General features: G+C 28.3%; 1 protein-coding gene across 1 annotated transcript; it reads left to right on the top strand.

The window, feature by feature from the left end:
• Positions 1 to 6,466: 6,466 nt before the first annotated feature.
• LOC100264652 (uncharacterized) lies at positions 6,467 to 7,150 on the top strand. The gene has a single exon (XM_002265016.4). The coding sequence runs from the start codon at positions 6,562 to 6,564 to the stop codon at positions 6,931 to 6,933; it is 372 nt and encodes a 123-aa protein (XP_002265052.1). The 5' UTR covers positions 6,467 to 6,561; the 3' UTR covers positions 6,934 to 7,150.
• Positions 7,151 to 12,067: the final 4,917 nt, after the last annotated feature.

Here is a 12,067-nt window from a genome sequence, read left to right as displayed (position 1 = left end):
TGTAAAAATTTAAACATAAAAACACAAATTTTTGAATATAAAAATATTGTTTATTAAAAATATACCTTGATTACAAAGAGTTGATGAATACAAGCTGGTTGACAGCAAATGGATGACTCAGATTGATGAATACAACAGACTGAAGGAGGAAAATTACAAGAGAGAAAATTTTTAAACTCTTAATTTCTCACTATCTCAAGCTCTCTTTTTTTTCACTACTTCAAGCTTTCTTGCCTCTTTTGCACTCTGCCTGATGAAGAGGGATGTGGCTCTATTTATAGATGATGAAGTCAGACTTGAATCTATCTTGAATCTTCAATCTTGAAATTTTTGAAATCCATCACGTGTAGAGACAGCTGTAGCAACGAAGTCTGGAGAGGGAGAATATTTTTTCTTTTCTTTGTCAAAGACTTGAGAAGAGAAAAAATTCTCTTTGCTTTCCCATTCTCCATGTTGCTTGCAAAGTAAAGTAGTAGTCAAATTCTACTATTCATTACTATTCATTAGTTTTGACTTTTTTTTAAAAATTTTTTTTTACAAACTTTTCACACTTTCAGACTTTACATTTTTTTTTTTACTGGATAAATACAAATGTACAAAAGATTCTTAATATCTCTTAACTGAGCATTTCTAAGAGATATTTTTCAAAAGTTCGTCGAGCTTCTTATTCAAGAACATATTCCTTTTTGTACTTATCAACAAGATAAGTAAATTGAGTCTGGAAAAGAAGAAGGACTTCTGGAAGATTAGTTGAAGAAATGATTTTTTGAATGTTATCTTCAACAATGAGATTATAGTTAGAAGAACTATAAATCTCAGAATCAAGATCTATTGAAATCATTTTTGACCTCCAATGATTTGTTTTTTGAGGCTGAATTTAGTACAAGGCCAAGGGCTCTCTGTACCAAACAACTGATGTTTTCTTTGATTGGCTTTGAGAAGGATGAGGTGTTGAGCAAGGTAAACTCCTCCATCATTCAACCATTCAAGAGGTTTGCTTTCTATAATGAGTTCAACTGATTTAAAATCTCTGATGAAGGCATTTAAAACACAAACTGCTAATTTTATTCCAAATCCATCGGTTTGATCAGGATGAGAGAAAATTAATTGACAAAGAATTCCATAATCCATGAGAAGAGAAGGAGTTAGTTTTATTGACTCATTGTTGAACTTAATGATTATTGGTTTGTAGTTGTCTAGGTCAATATTGGCTTTGCAAATATTGTAACTAAGAGCATACTTACAGTCATGCCTTTCTAATGGAATTTCCTTACAAAGGGATCGATCTTTGGACAATTATTGTAAGTGTTGTCATAATGAGAAATCCAAGTGAAGCTCATACCTTGAATAGTAATTCCAAAAGTGCTACAGTCAGCAAGAAATTGCATGATATGTTCTTGCTTTGCTTCCCCTGTAGCTTGAGCCTTTACACTATAGCAAGAAATTGCACGATCCAAAATATTTTGCTTGAAAAATGAAAATCTAGAAATTTGAAATTCTTAGCTTTCCTCAGAAAGTTTTGGAACTTCATTTTGATTTGAAAATTCCTTTTGAAAAGATTTTGAAAATGTAGCTTTATATTCTTTTGCTTTTTTCCTGCAAATGAAATTTTCAAGATATGTATCCATTGGGATGCAATGTATATCAGAAGTTGAAGTGTTAGAAAAACTTTCTAATTTATCATTTAACTGTTTAAAATGAAAAGATAAGGCATTTAAAGCTTCCAACTTTTGAATATCACTTTTTGTATTTCAGAGGTTGTCTAAAATGCATTTTTGTGATATGTCTACTCCTTCTATATCTTTATGAATCCTGAATGACAGATTACTTTTAGGAATTACTGGAAGATTAAATTTCCCAAATGTAATCCTTTCTTGCTCCATCTGTAGAGAAAATTCAAATTTTAGTATCTCTTTTAAAAAACAAAACAAATATTTAATGTTTTTGTCTTTATCATACCAAATTTGAAAATATATTGAGTTTATGAGAGACACATAATTTCGAATAATGAGATTAAAAGAAGATTTTGAATATTTTGAAATCACATTTATTGATTTATATGAGCATGCACAAATACCATCACAATCTTTTTGATTATTTGATTCTTCTTCTAGACTCGACTCTTCACTTGATATTTCTTGTGTTATTAGTATTTGATTATCTTCTTCTGAGTCATAATTTTCACTTGATTTTTCATTTTCTTTATCAATCATTAATCCTATCATTAAATTTTTAAGTTTATCACTTATTTCTAATGAATTGATCTCGTTTTCTAATTGATAATCTTTAGAGTAATGTCCTACTTTTCCACATTTATAACATGTGGGTGTTTTCTTTTTTAAAGTTGCTTTATTTGAAGATTTTGATTTATTAGGAGTAGATTTTACAAATTTCTTTTGAAATTTTGAATCTGTGTATGGTTTTTTACCTTTTATTTTATTTTGTTTATTTTTTCTTTTTGAATGAGCAACTATTGTATCATAACCATAATATGAACAAAATTTTCCTAATTCTTTTTTACTGTTTTTTTTTTTTTCATTTGATTATTTAATTTGAGATCTGTACAAAGAGCTAAACCTTCATTATTGACAAAAGTAATTAGTTCTCCATATGTTAATGACTCATAAGGAATTCCACCATTATGAATATTTCTTATTATTTGTCTAACTTTTTCTGCAAATAAAGTAGGTAAACCAGATATAAATTTTTCTTTCCAATAATGACTTCCACAATCATGTCTTGTCATAACTTTGACCAAAAACATATCTTTATACCACTTGAAATCTTAAATTGTTGGGCATCTAAGATTATTAAGGATTTCAGAAGTTCTTTTTTGAAAATAAACTGGATCTTCTATAAAATGTTTTGTTATTGCAAATATTAATGTATTGACAGCATCTTCTTCATAAGATTGGACTGACATTCCTTCTTATTTGACTATTGTCTTTTTTGCATTTAATATATATTCTCTATCACTTTGACTCAAATAATGATCCCACCAACCTTTAAGTAAACCAGTGAATCCTATTACTAAGGCACCCGCAGCATGAAAGTCAGAGTTACTAGTCTTGATTCTATAAGCATTAGCAGTCATCATCATTTCATGAAGTAAATTAATTATTTGATGTTCACTCATTCCATCTATATTCCATTCATAAAAAACTATTTCCATCATAACTAACAGCTAATTGATAATTTCTTTCTTCTAATTGAACATCAGGAAAAGAGGGTTTTGAATAATAATTTTTTCTACTTACAAAATTATTAGAAATTGCATTGACTGTTGCAGGGGGTTTTTCTATTGAATCAAGAGACATTTTGAATTGTTCTACTATTTTATTTATTTCTGATTTTCCTTTTGTTATAGTTTGAATTTGATTTTTATTTTGATTAATACCGTTAATATTGAGTTTATTTAATCTAATTTGTAATTCTTTTAACATTGTTTCTGTTGGTGTGACTAATTGAATATTTGATTTTGCAGCATTTATAGGAATAATAAAAGGTTGTTCTAAAGATTTGGAAGATGATGATGATGATGATAAAGTTGAGGAAATTTTTTAGGATTTTGATGTTAGTATTTCTGTTTCTCCTATCTTCCCTCCCAGGGCAGAAGAAAACAAAAATTTATAAATTTTTGTTGTTTGTTGACTTAAATGTTGAAGAGAATGATTTGTATAATTTAATTGTTGTTGAACTTGTCTAATATCCTTGTAAATTATGAGACTTTGTTCATCTTTGGTTCTTGGAATTTTGAAGGGTGATGCAGAAATTGAATTATTATCAAAATTAAATTGATGATTATTTAAGGGTGGTTATGAACCTAATTCTGAAGTTATTGTTAAAATCCTTTTTTGAACATTTTCTGAGTGTTTTATTGCTAATTGGTGTCCTTCTTTATATCTTAAAGTTATAATTTGTTTTCTTTGTTTTTAAAGTTTGAAAAACCAATAGAAAAAAGGAATAGTAATTTTCTTTTGATTCATATATTTTTCATATTGTTTTCTTAATGCGTTTCTAGTTTGAGGAGGAAATGTTTGAAAATAAGCTCTTTTAGTATTATTATAAGGGGCAAAATAATCTGATTTTATCCATTCTACATTAGGAGTAAAATGAGTCTTTTTATAATTTTTATTGTGAATAATATTGACTTGATTAGGATACATAGCCGAATGAGTAGGTGACGCAGGAGGAGATTCTTGTTGTTGATATACAAGAATAAGAATTTTTTGAGTAAAATTAACACCATTTAGACTAGGATTTGAAGTAGAATGTCTTGTATATATAAAATCTTGATTAAATGAATATCTAGAAGTTGGACTAAATTCTATTTGAATAGTACCATCTGTATGTTGTATAATATTTGAAGGAGTTGTTGAATGTTTAATTGGTTTTGGAAAAGTTAAATCTTTTAATTCCCATTAACCTCCTTGAGTAATTTCATTTCATTTTAATTTTTTAGGAACAAAAGCTTAAGTATTATTAGGATTATATTGTAATAATAATGTTTCATCTTTGATGACATATAGCTCTAGGATTTAATTGGGTTGTCATGACTTTATAATATATCCTATAAATTATTGTTATAATTTGAGCTTCTTCTACAAAATTCATATTTTTGGTTTTAATGTTTAAGGTTAAACTTAAAAGAATACTTAGGTCATTTATATTCATGGAAAAGTTTGGAAAACAATTAAAATAAACAGGACCATTGACAAGGTTTGAATCAATCATGCTAAGGACAGAATCAGTAAATCTTGTTGACCTAGCGTCTCTTAAACAAACAAAAATAGGAATATCTAGACCTAAACGAAACAAAGGTTTTATGGCAACTTGAACTAATCCTATATGAATATAATTAAATTTCTTCCTATGATGATTAATAGTGTTTTGACTCAATAATTGAAGACTTTCTAAATTTTGATTAAGAAATATAGTTTTTTCTTCAATTTTTATTGAATAATTTTGACTAATTTCAAAATTTCCTTGTTGATATATTGTATTAATTTTCATGTGAGGAATTGACCAATTATTTAATTGATTTTCTATTTGTGTTATATTTATTTCTTGACTATTAACAATATTTTGTGCAAGTGATATATATGCAGAATTATCTGATGAAGATGCAGAACTATCATTAGACCTAAGAGATCTGGAAGAACTACCTCTACTTAATCTCCTTATAATATTACTCATTGTAACATAAAATAATTACAATTTTATCCTTAATCAATTCAGATAATTTCCTGAACAGGGACCATCACAAGTGGATCAACACGAGACTTATGCTCCTTCTGTCCTTAAACACCGCTATCATAGACTGACCAATCCATTCATAGGAAATTCAACCCGAACTAACTCAGGACTAAATTTGTGATTAATTACTGTTCCAACTCGTAACACCACTCGGTTCTCAAGTATTATTTAATCTTTATTTAAAAGAGTTAAAATAAATTTGAAGTAATATATAAAAATAATTTATTGATATTTTTTATTCATATAAAAAAAAATTATTTACATTAAATCCATTTTTTATCTTCTTTTGATTTTTATTTAGTTCTAATTTTTTTTTATTCCTCACAGAGAACAAAATTTAGCCTTTTATTTCTTTAAAAAAAATTAAATTTAAGAAATTTTTTAATATGAAGTCTCTAAAAATTCTTAATTCTTTAATAGAAATTATCACCATATTTGATTTTAAAAACATAAAACAAAAAGTGTATTCAAATTGACACTTAATTTATTTGATTTTTATATAAATAAATAATATTTTATAATTTATTATTATTTTTAAATATAATTTTTAATTTAATGTTTGATATTCTACATTCAATCTATCATTAAATATAGAAAAATTTGAAACTAATATAAAATTAGGTTAAAAAAATTGTATTTTATTATGCTCAAAACTATTTTTAATTTGTAAACCAATTGAATCCTTCAATTTTTTATTTTGTAAAACATATTTTAAAATTTATCTTAAAACAAAAACAAATTTATTTATTTTTGTTTTCAAAAATTGATTTAGGAAACTATTTATCTTTATTATTATAAATATCCATTTTACAGTAATTTTAGGAAGCAAATTAGGATAAAAAGTGTTTATATTGTAAAAACACTTTTTAAAATTATTGTCACAATATATTTAGAAAACATTACAAATGATTTTTTTAATACTATAAAGTGATTTTTAAAATTTTTAAAAGTGTTTTCGTAAATTTTACCAAATATGTAATGTTTTTTAAAAAACACTTTTTATGCTAAAAGCATTTTTTAAATTACACCATAAAAAAGCGTTTATGAATTATTGATTCTATAAAATGTTTTTAATATTTTTAATACTTAAATAATAAAAAATTTCATGTATTAGAAATATTAAAAACGCTTTTAAAATCACCGCCAAACAAATTCGAAGACTTTAACAATGTTTTATTTTTATTTATTTATTTAAGACTATGAATTTAACCAATAATAAATTTGAAATTGCTAAATCAGCCTTCTAGAATTCTACAAAGGAATGAACATTACATCAACTGACCCAAGCGACATGTGCTCCGCAAAATGGAGGGTCAGCATCACCATCTCCTCCGCCTAGTGCTCTCCTGCAGAAAACTTACAGCGCAGGTCACCAGCCCCAGAACCGACTCCATCGTGGCCATGGCCTCCTCCTCCGAGAACGAGTTCCTCGCCCAGTACCGCGCCAAGCTCCACCGCTTCCCCAGATCGCACAACTTCTGGGACGCCAAAATCGCCTCCCGCATCGGGGAAAAGCTGGGCCTCCGCCTCCGCGACATCGGTGTCTCCGACGTAGAGATCGACATCCACGAGGAGCTCTCCCGCCCCATCCATCACCGCAGAATGGTCATGCCCCTTTTCGAATCGGTCCGCCGCGTCGGCATCTCCGTCTCCGGCGCTGAGAAGTTGGAGTCTTAGGGTTTCGCAAACGAACGGCCAGGATTTGTTGGGTATACAATTTTTCTTCTGCCCGATTTTACTTGAGCAATAATGGGAAAGGTCATATGAATTTTTTGTTATGACCAAAACTGTAATTTTAATAATTTTAATTCTCTTATTTTGAGTAATAATCCCCTATATTTATTTGTAGAATTTTTCCTTGATAAAACATTTCATAATTTTTCCTCGCGTTAAATATATTTTAATCCCTTTTAGCCAGTTTAGTTGTAATGGACAACAAGTTTCCATCAGAAATTACTGGTTGTCAGAAGTGGTTCTACTTGAAATGTTTTTAATGAGAATGTTTTTTATCCTATGAAGTGTTTTTCTAGAAAATATGTGATTTTTTAATATTATAAATGATTTTTAAAATTTTTAAAAATGTTTTATAAATTTTACCAAACATTTAAACTTATTTAACATTTTATGAAGTGTTATTAGAGTCAATTTGAAAGTGATTTTAAAAAATGTTACCAATATTTTTAGCACTTAAATTTTTTTTATCATTTAGTGTTATAAATATTATGAACTTTTTTAAGAAATGTTTATAGCATTTTTAAGTATTAAAAAAATTAAAAATACTTTTTAAAAACACTTCTTAAAATCATTGTCAAGCAGATTCTTTATGAAGTTTTTTTTACAGTGATTCTATAAAGTGTTTGAGTTTAAAAAGTATTTTAAGTCAATAAAATTTAAGAAATATTTTAAAAATTATGAAAAAATCATTTATAGTGTATGAAAAATTATCATGTTTCTTGATAATAATTTTTTTTAAAACACTTTTAAAGAAAATACTTTCAAAAGTAAAAACACTTAAAACCCATAAATAAAGCAATTAATGTTATTCCATTGTGAATATTTATTGCATCTACTCATCATAATCATTACTATAGCAGAAAATTAATTAAAAAAATATTTTAAAAAATAAAGATATAAAAGGGAAAGGAAAATATATTGAAGGCCACTTTTGTTATGGGCCTTGATCCTCATCTAAAAAATATTGCAAAAGCATTTATAAAATTAAATTAATTTTCATCTTACATAAATTAAGTTGGATTGAAAAAGTTTAATACTTACCCAACTTGAATATTAAAAATGATTAGAAGGAAGAAATTATGTCAATATAAAACTATTTCCTCCACTAATTTCGTCATTAAAAAGGATCAAAAAATAATATTTTTAAAACAAAAAACATCACTCTTGTAGATGTGAAAATGTGTTGAATCAATCTTTTCAAATTATTCATGACCTTTAGTGGAAATAAGAATTTAGTTTAATTAAAATGATTTATTTTCTTTATTTTTATAGACATTAGTTTTTTTAATAAATTAAATTATCTCAAAATTGGTATTAAAAATTGTCATTTCCCACTTTAATAAATTTTTGGTTGGATGAGAGATGGCTCACGTACATTTGATATGTGACATGTATTTAAAAGATAATATATGACGAAATTTGAAAGAGTACAAAATTTAATTTTGTAAATAAAATCAACTCTTTCGGTTGAGTAAAAAAAGAATTAATAAATAAATATTCTCTTGTATCGGTTATTACTAGCAAATTTAGTTTTGCTATCATTGTCCCCCGTTTGTTTGTTTTTTTTTTTTAAGGTTAAAAATAAAACCCTTTAATTAATTTATAAAAGTTAATTATCTTTCAAATATATGGGCAATTAATTTTAACATACTTTCATTTGGGAAATCTCCTACTTCTAAATTAGAATTCAAAACATTACAATAAATAAATAACTATACATACATACATACATATATATATATGTTAAGGGCATGTTTGATAACTGTTTTCGATAACAGATTTATATTATCCAAAAAAAAAAGAGAAAAATATGTTTGACAATCAAAATAACATCTTTTAGTTGTTTTATATTGTTTTCACTTATTTTCTGATAATTGTTTTATAAACTATTTATACAAATGTGTAGAATGATTAAAAATAAAATACTAGACATCAAAATTATTTTTAAAACTAGTTAAAACATTTTAAGTTTTCAAACAAACTTTTGTTGTGCAAAACATCATAAAATGGTTTTAAAAAATTATTGTAAATTTGTTTTTCATAACTATTGTAAAAAACAATTATCAAACATGTTATGAAAGAGTGAAGTTTAAAAAAAATCACAAAAATATATTTTAATTAGAGTAATTAAATGTAGGATTTGCTTTATATATCACAAAAAATCACTCTCCTATTTTGGTTGATGTTTTAATTTAGTTTTCATTTTTTTCTTCAATATTCATCATAAATTATATTCAAATATCTAATAAACCATTATATTATATTATATTATATTATATATATATATAGATCATTTTTTTTGTTAAAAAAAATAGTGAAAGTTTTTAGTTGAAGCAGTTTTTGTCATTTAGATGTTTTCATCTATTTTCTGTTGTTTTCTCGTGATCACCCAAAACAAAAACTAGACATATAAATATAACATAGAAAAACATGCCTTCTTTTCAACAGATTGGCAACAAACCCGAGTCCATTTTTTTTTGTGTTGAATAAGGTATGAATCTTCTAGAGCAATAGAGGGAAACCACCATTTCTGTAATCTCTTCGGTGATGGGAAGCGGAAGAGAACGTTTCTTGTCTATTCAAAATTACAATAATCAATAGACACCAACCTTATGAATTCCTTATATCCTCTATGCCTTATGGACCATTCCCTTTGAATATTGGGTCATATGTGTCTTAGGCCCATCATCTGAGACACATATGGTATTGGGCTCTAACATGAGGTGGCCCATACTTTAGAACAAACAGAAATTAAATATATATATGCGAATAGCTTAATCATAAACTATGCTCCATATGTGAGTCCATAGTTATTCTAACAATCTCCCACTTGAACCACATATACTACCGAACAATGTTCATGATAGTACTTTATTGAGCTCATCTTTGTTATTTTATCTAAATATCATTAAACAATCCGGTCTACTAATTATGCTAACACAGGATTAAAGCGACCTTCATTAATCATAATTATAACTAAACCCATCAATGATCACAACATTAACAAAATTAGCAACATGGATCAAGTATGGATGTGTAGCATGGAAATTACATAGAATGTGATCTTTAATATGTCTATTTCCAATTGGTCCTACTTTATGACTAAAAATAGTCAAATTCCACTTTCAACACTTGATGCTAAATTGCTTCTGAAAGTTATCATTTCAATTCAGAGTATTCAAACATGATAGTCTTTAAAACCAAGGTTTGTACAGATAACACAAACATAACAATACATCAAGAAAACAAACACAAAAACTAAATACAAACTCCCAATATACTATCACATCATTAATATGTACAACACCCATATGTGTGACATGCTCATGATATACTTTGGGTGGCAAACCCTTAGTGAGCGGATCCGCAATCATGGAGTTTGTGCTTATGTGTTCAATTGATACTTGAAGACCCTAAACTCTTTATTTCACAACCAAGGATTTCATGTCAACGTGTTTAGACTTTGACGAACTTCGGTTGTTCTTAGAATATAATTTTGCGGCCTTATTATCACAGTTGATTCTCAATGGTTTTTCAATCCCATCAACAATTCGCAATTGAGTGATAAAATTTCTCAGCCATATCCCATGGTTTGATGCCTCGTAGCAGGCTATGAATTCTGTCTCAATGGTGGAAGAAACAATAAGTGTTTGTTTAACACTTTTCCATGAAACTACTCCTCCAGCCAACATGAAGATCTAGCCTGAAGTCGATCTCCTACTGTCAAGACATCCCACGAAATTGGAGTCCGAATATCCCATGATCTCTAAATGACTAGATCTTTGATATGTGAGCATATAATCTTTAGTTCTTTGTAAATACCGCATAACCCGTTTTGCCTTTTTCCAGTGATCCATACCTGGGTTACTCAAATATCTGCCCAACATTCCAACAATGTACGTAATATCTGGACCCGTACAAACTTGTGCATACATGAAACTTCCTACTGCCGAGGCATAGGGAAACCTCCCCATATCCTTCTTCTCAAGTTCATTTTACGGACATTGGTACAAACTAAATTTATCGCCTTTTGCTACAGACGTGTCTCCTGGTGCACAATTACTCATGCCAAACCTACTTAATACCTTATCGATGTAGGAATTTTGTGATAGCCCAAGTATACCTCTTGAACAATCCCTATAGATCTATATACCCAGCACAAAAAATGCATTACCAAGATCCTTCATGTCAAATTTATTGGATAGAAATCGCTTGGTTTCATGCAAAAGTTTCACATCACTACTTGCAAGTAGAATATCATCTACATATAGCACCAAGATAATGAATTTGTTCCCACTGAACTTGAGATATATGCATTGATCAACGGTGTTCTCCTTAAAACCAAATGAAGTAATCACCTGATCAAATTTTCGGTACCATTGTCGAGATGTCTGCTTTAAACTATATATAGACCTTTTTAATCTGCATACAAGTTGCTTTGAATGATTAGACTCAAAGTTCTCCGATTGCACCATGCATATTGTCTCATCAATGTTGCCATTAAGAAACGCAGTTTTAACGTCCATTTGATGTAGCTCTAAATCATAATGAGCCACAAGTGCCATGAAAATTCTAAAGGAGTCCTTTGACGAAACCGGCGGAAAGGTCTCCTTATAATCAATGTTTTCCCTTTGAGTAAAACCTTTTGCGACTAGGCGTGCCTTATACCTAACAATGTTGCCTTTTGAATCCCATTTGGTCTTAAAAATCCATTTACAACCAATCAGTTTTATACCTTCAGGCAACTCTACTAGGTCTCAAACATCATTGTCTTTCATTGATTTCATCTCATCCTTCATGGCTTCTATCCACTTTTTAGAGTCAGAACTTTGTTTGAATTGACTAACTGAAATGGGATCATCTTCTAGACCCATGTCAAACTCATGTTCTTGGAGATATACAACATAACATCTGAAATTGTACTTCTCATTTCTCTAGTGGATCTCCTCAGTGTCACTTGTTCTTAAGGTTCTTGAGGTTGTTAAGTTACCTCTTCATGAATTTGAACTGGTTCCTCAACTTGAGTAGGAGGAATTTCAGGTGTGTCTTCAATCTCTGTTATTGGTTGTACATTCTG

This window comes from Vitis vinifera, chromosome 5, assembly GCF_030704535.1.
Source record: "Vitis vinifera cultivar Pinot Noir 40024 chromosome 5, ASM3070453v1".
NCBI lineage: Eukaryota > Viridiplantae > Streptophyta > Magnoliopsida > Vitales > Vitaceae > Vitis > Vitis vinifera.
Note: the sequence above shows the minus strand (reverse complement) of the source record. Positions and strands in the feature narration are given on the sequence as shown.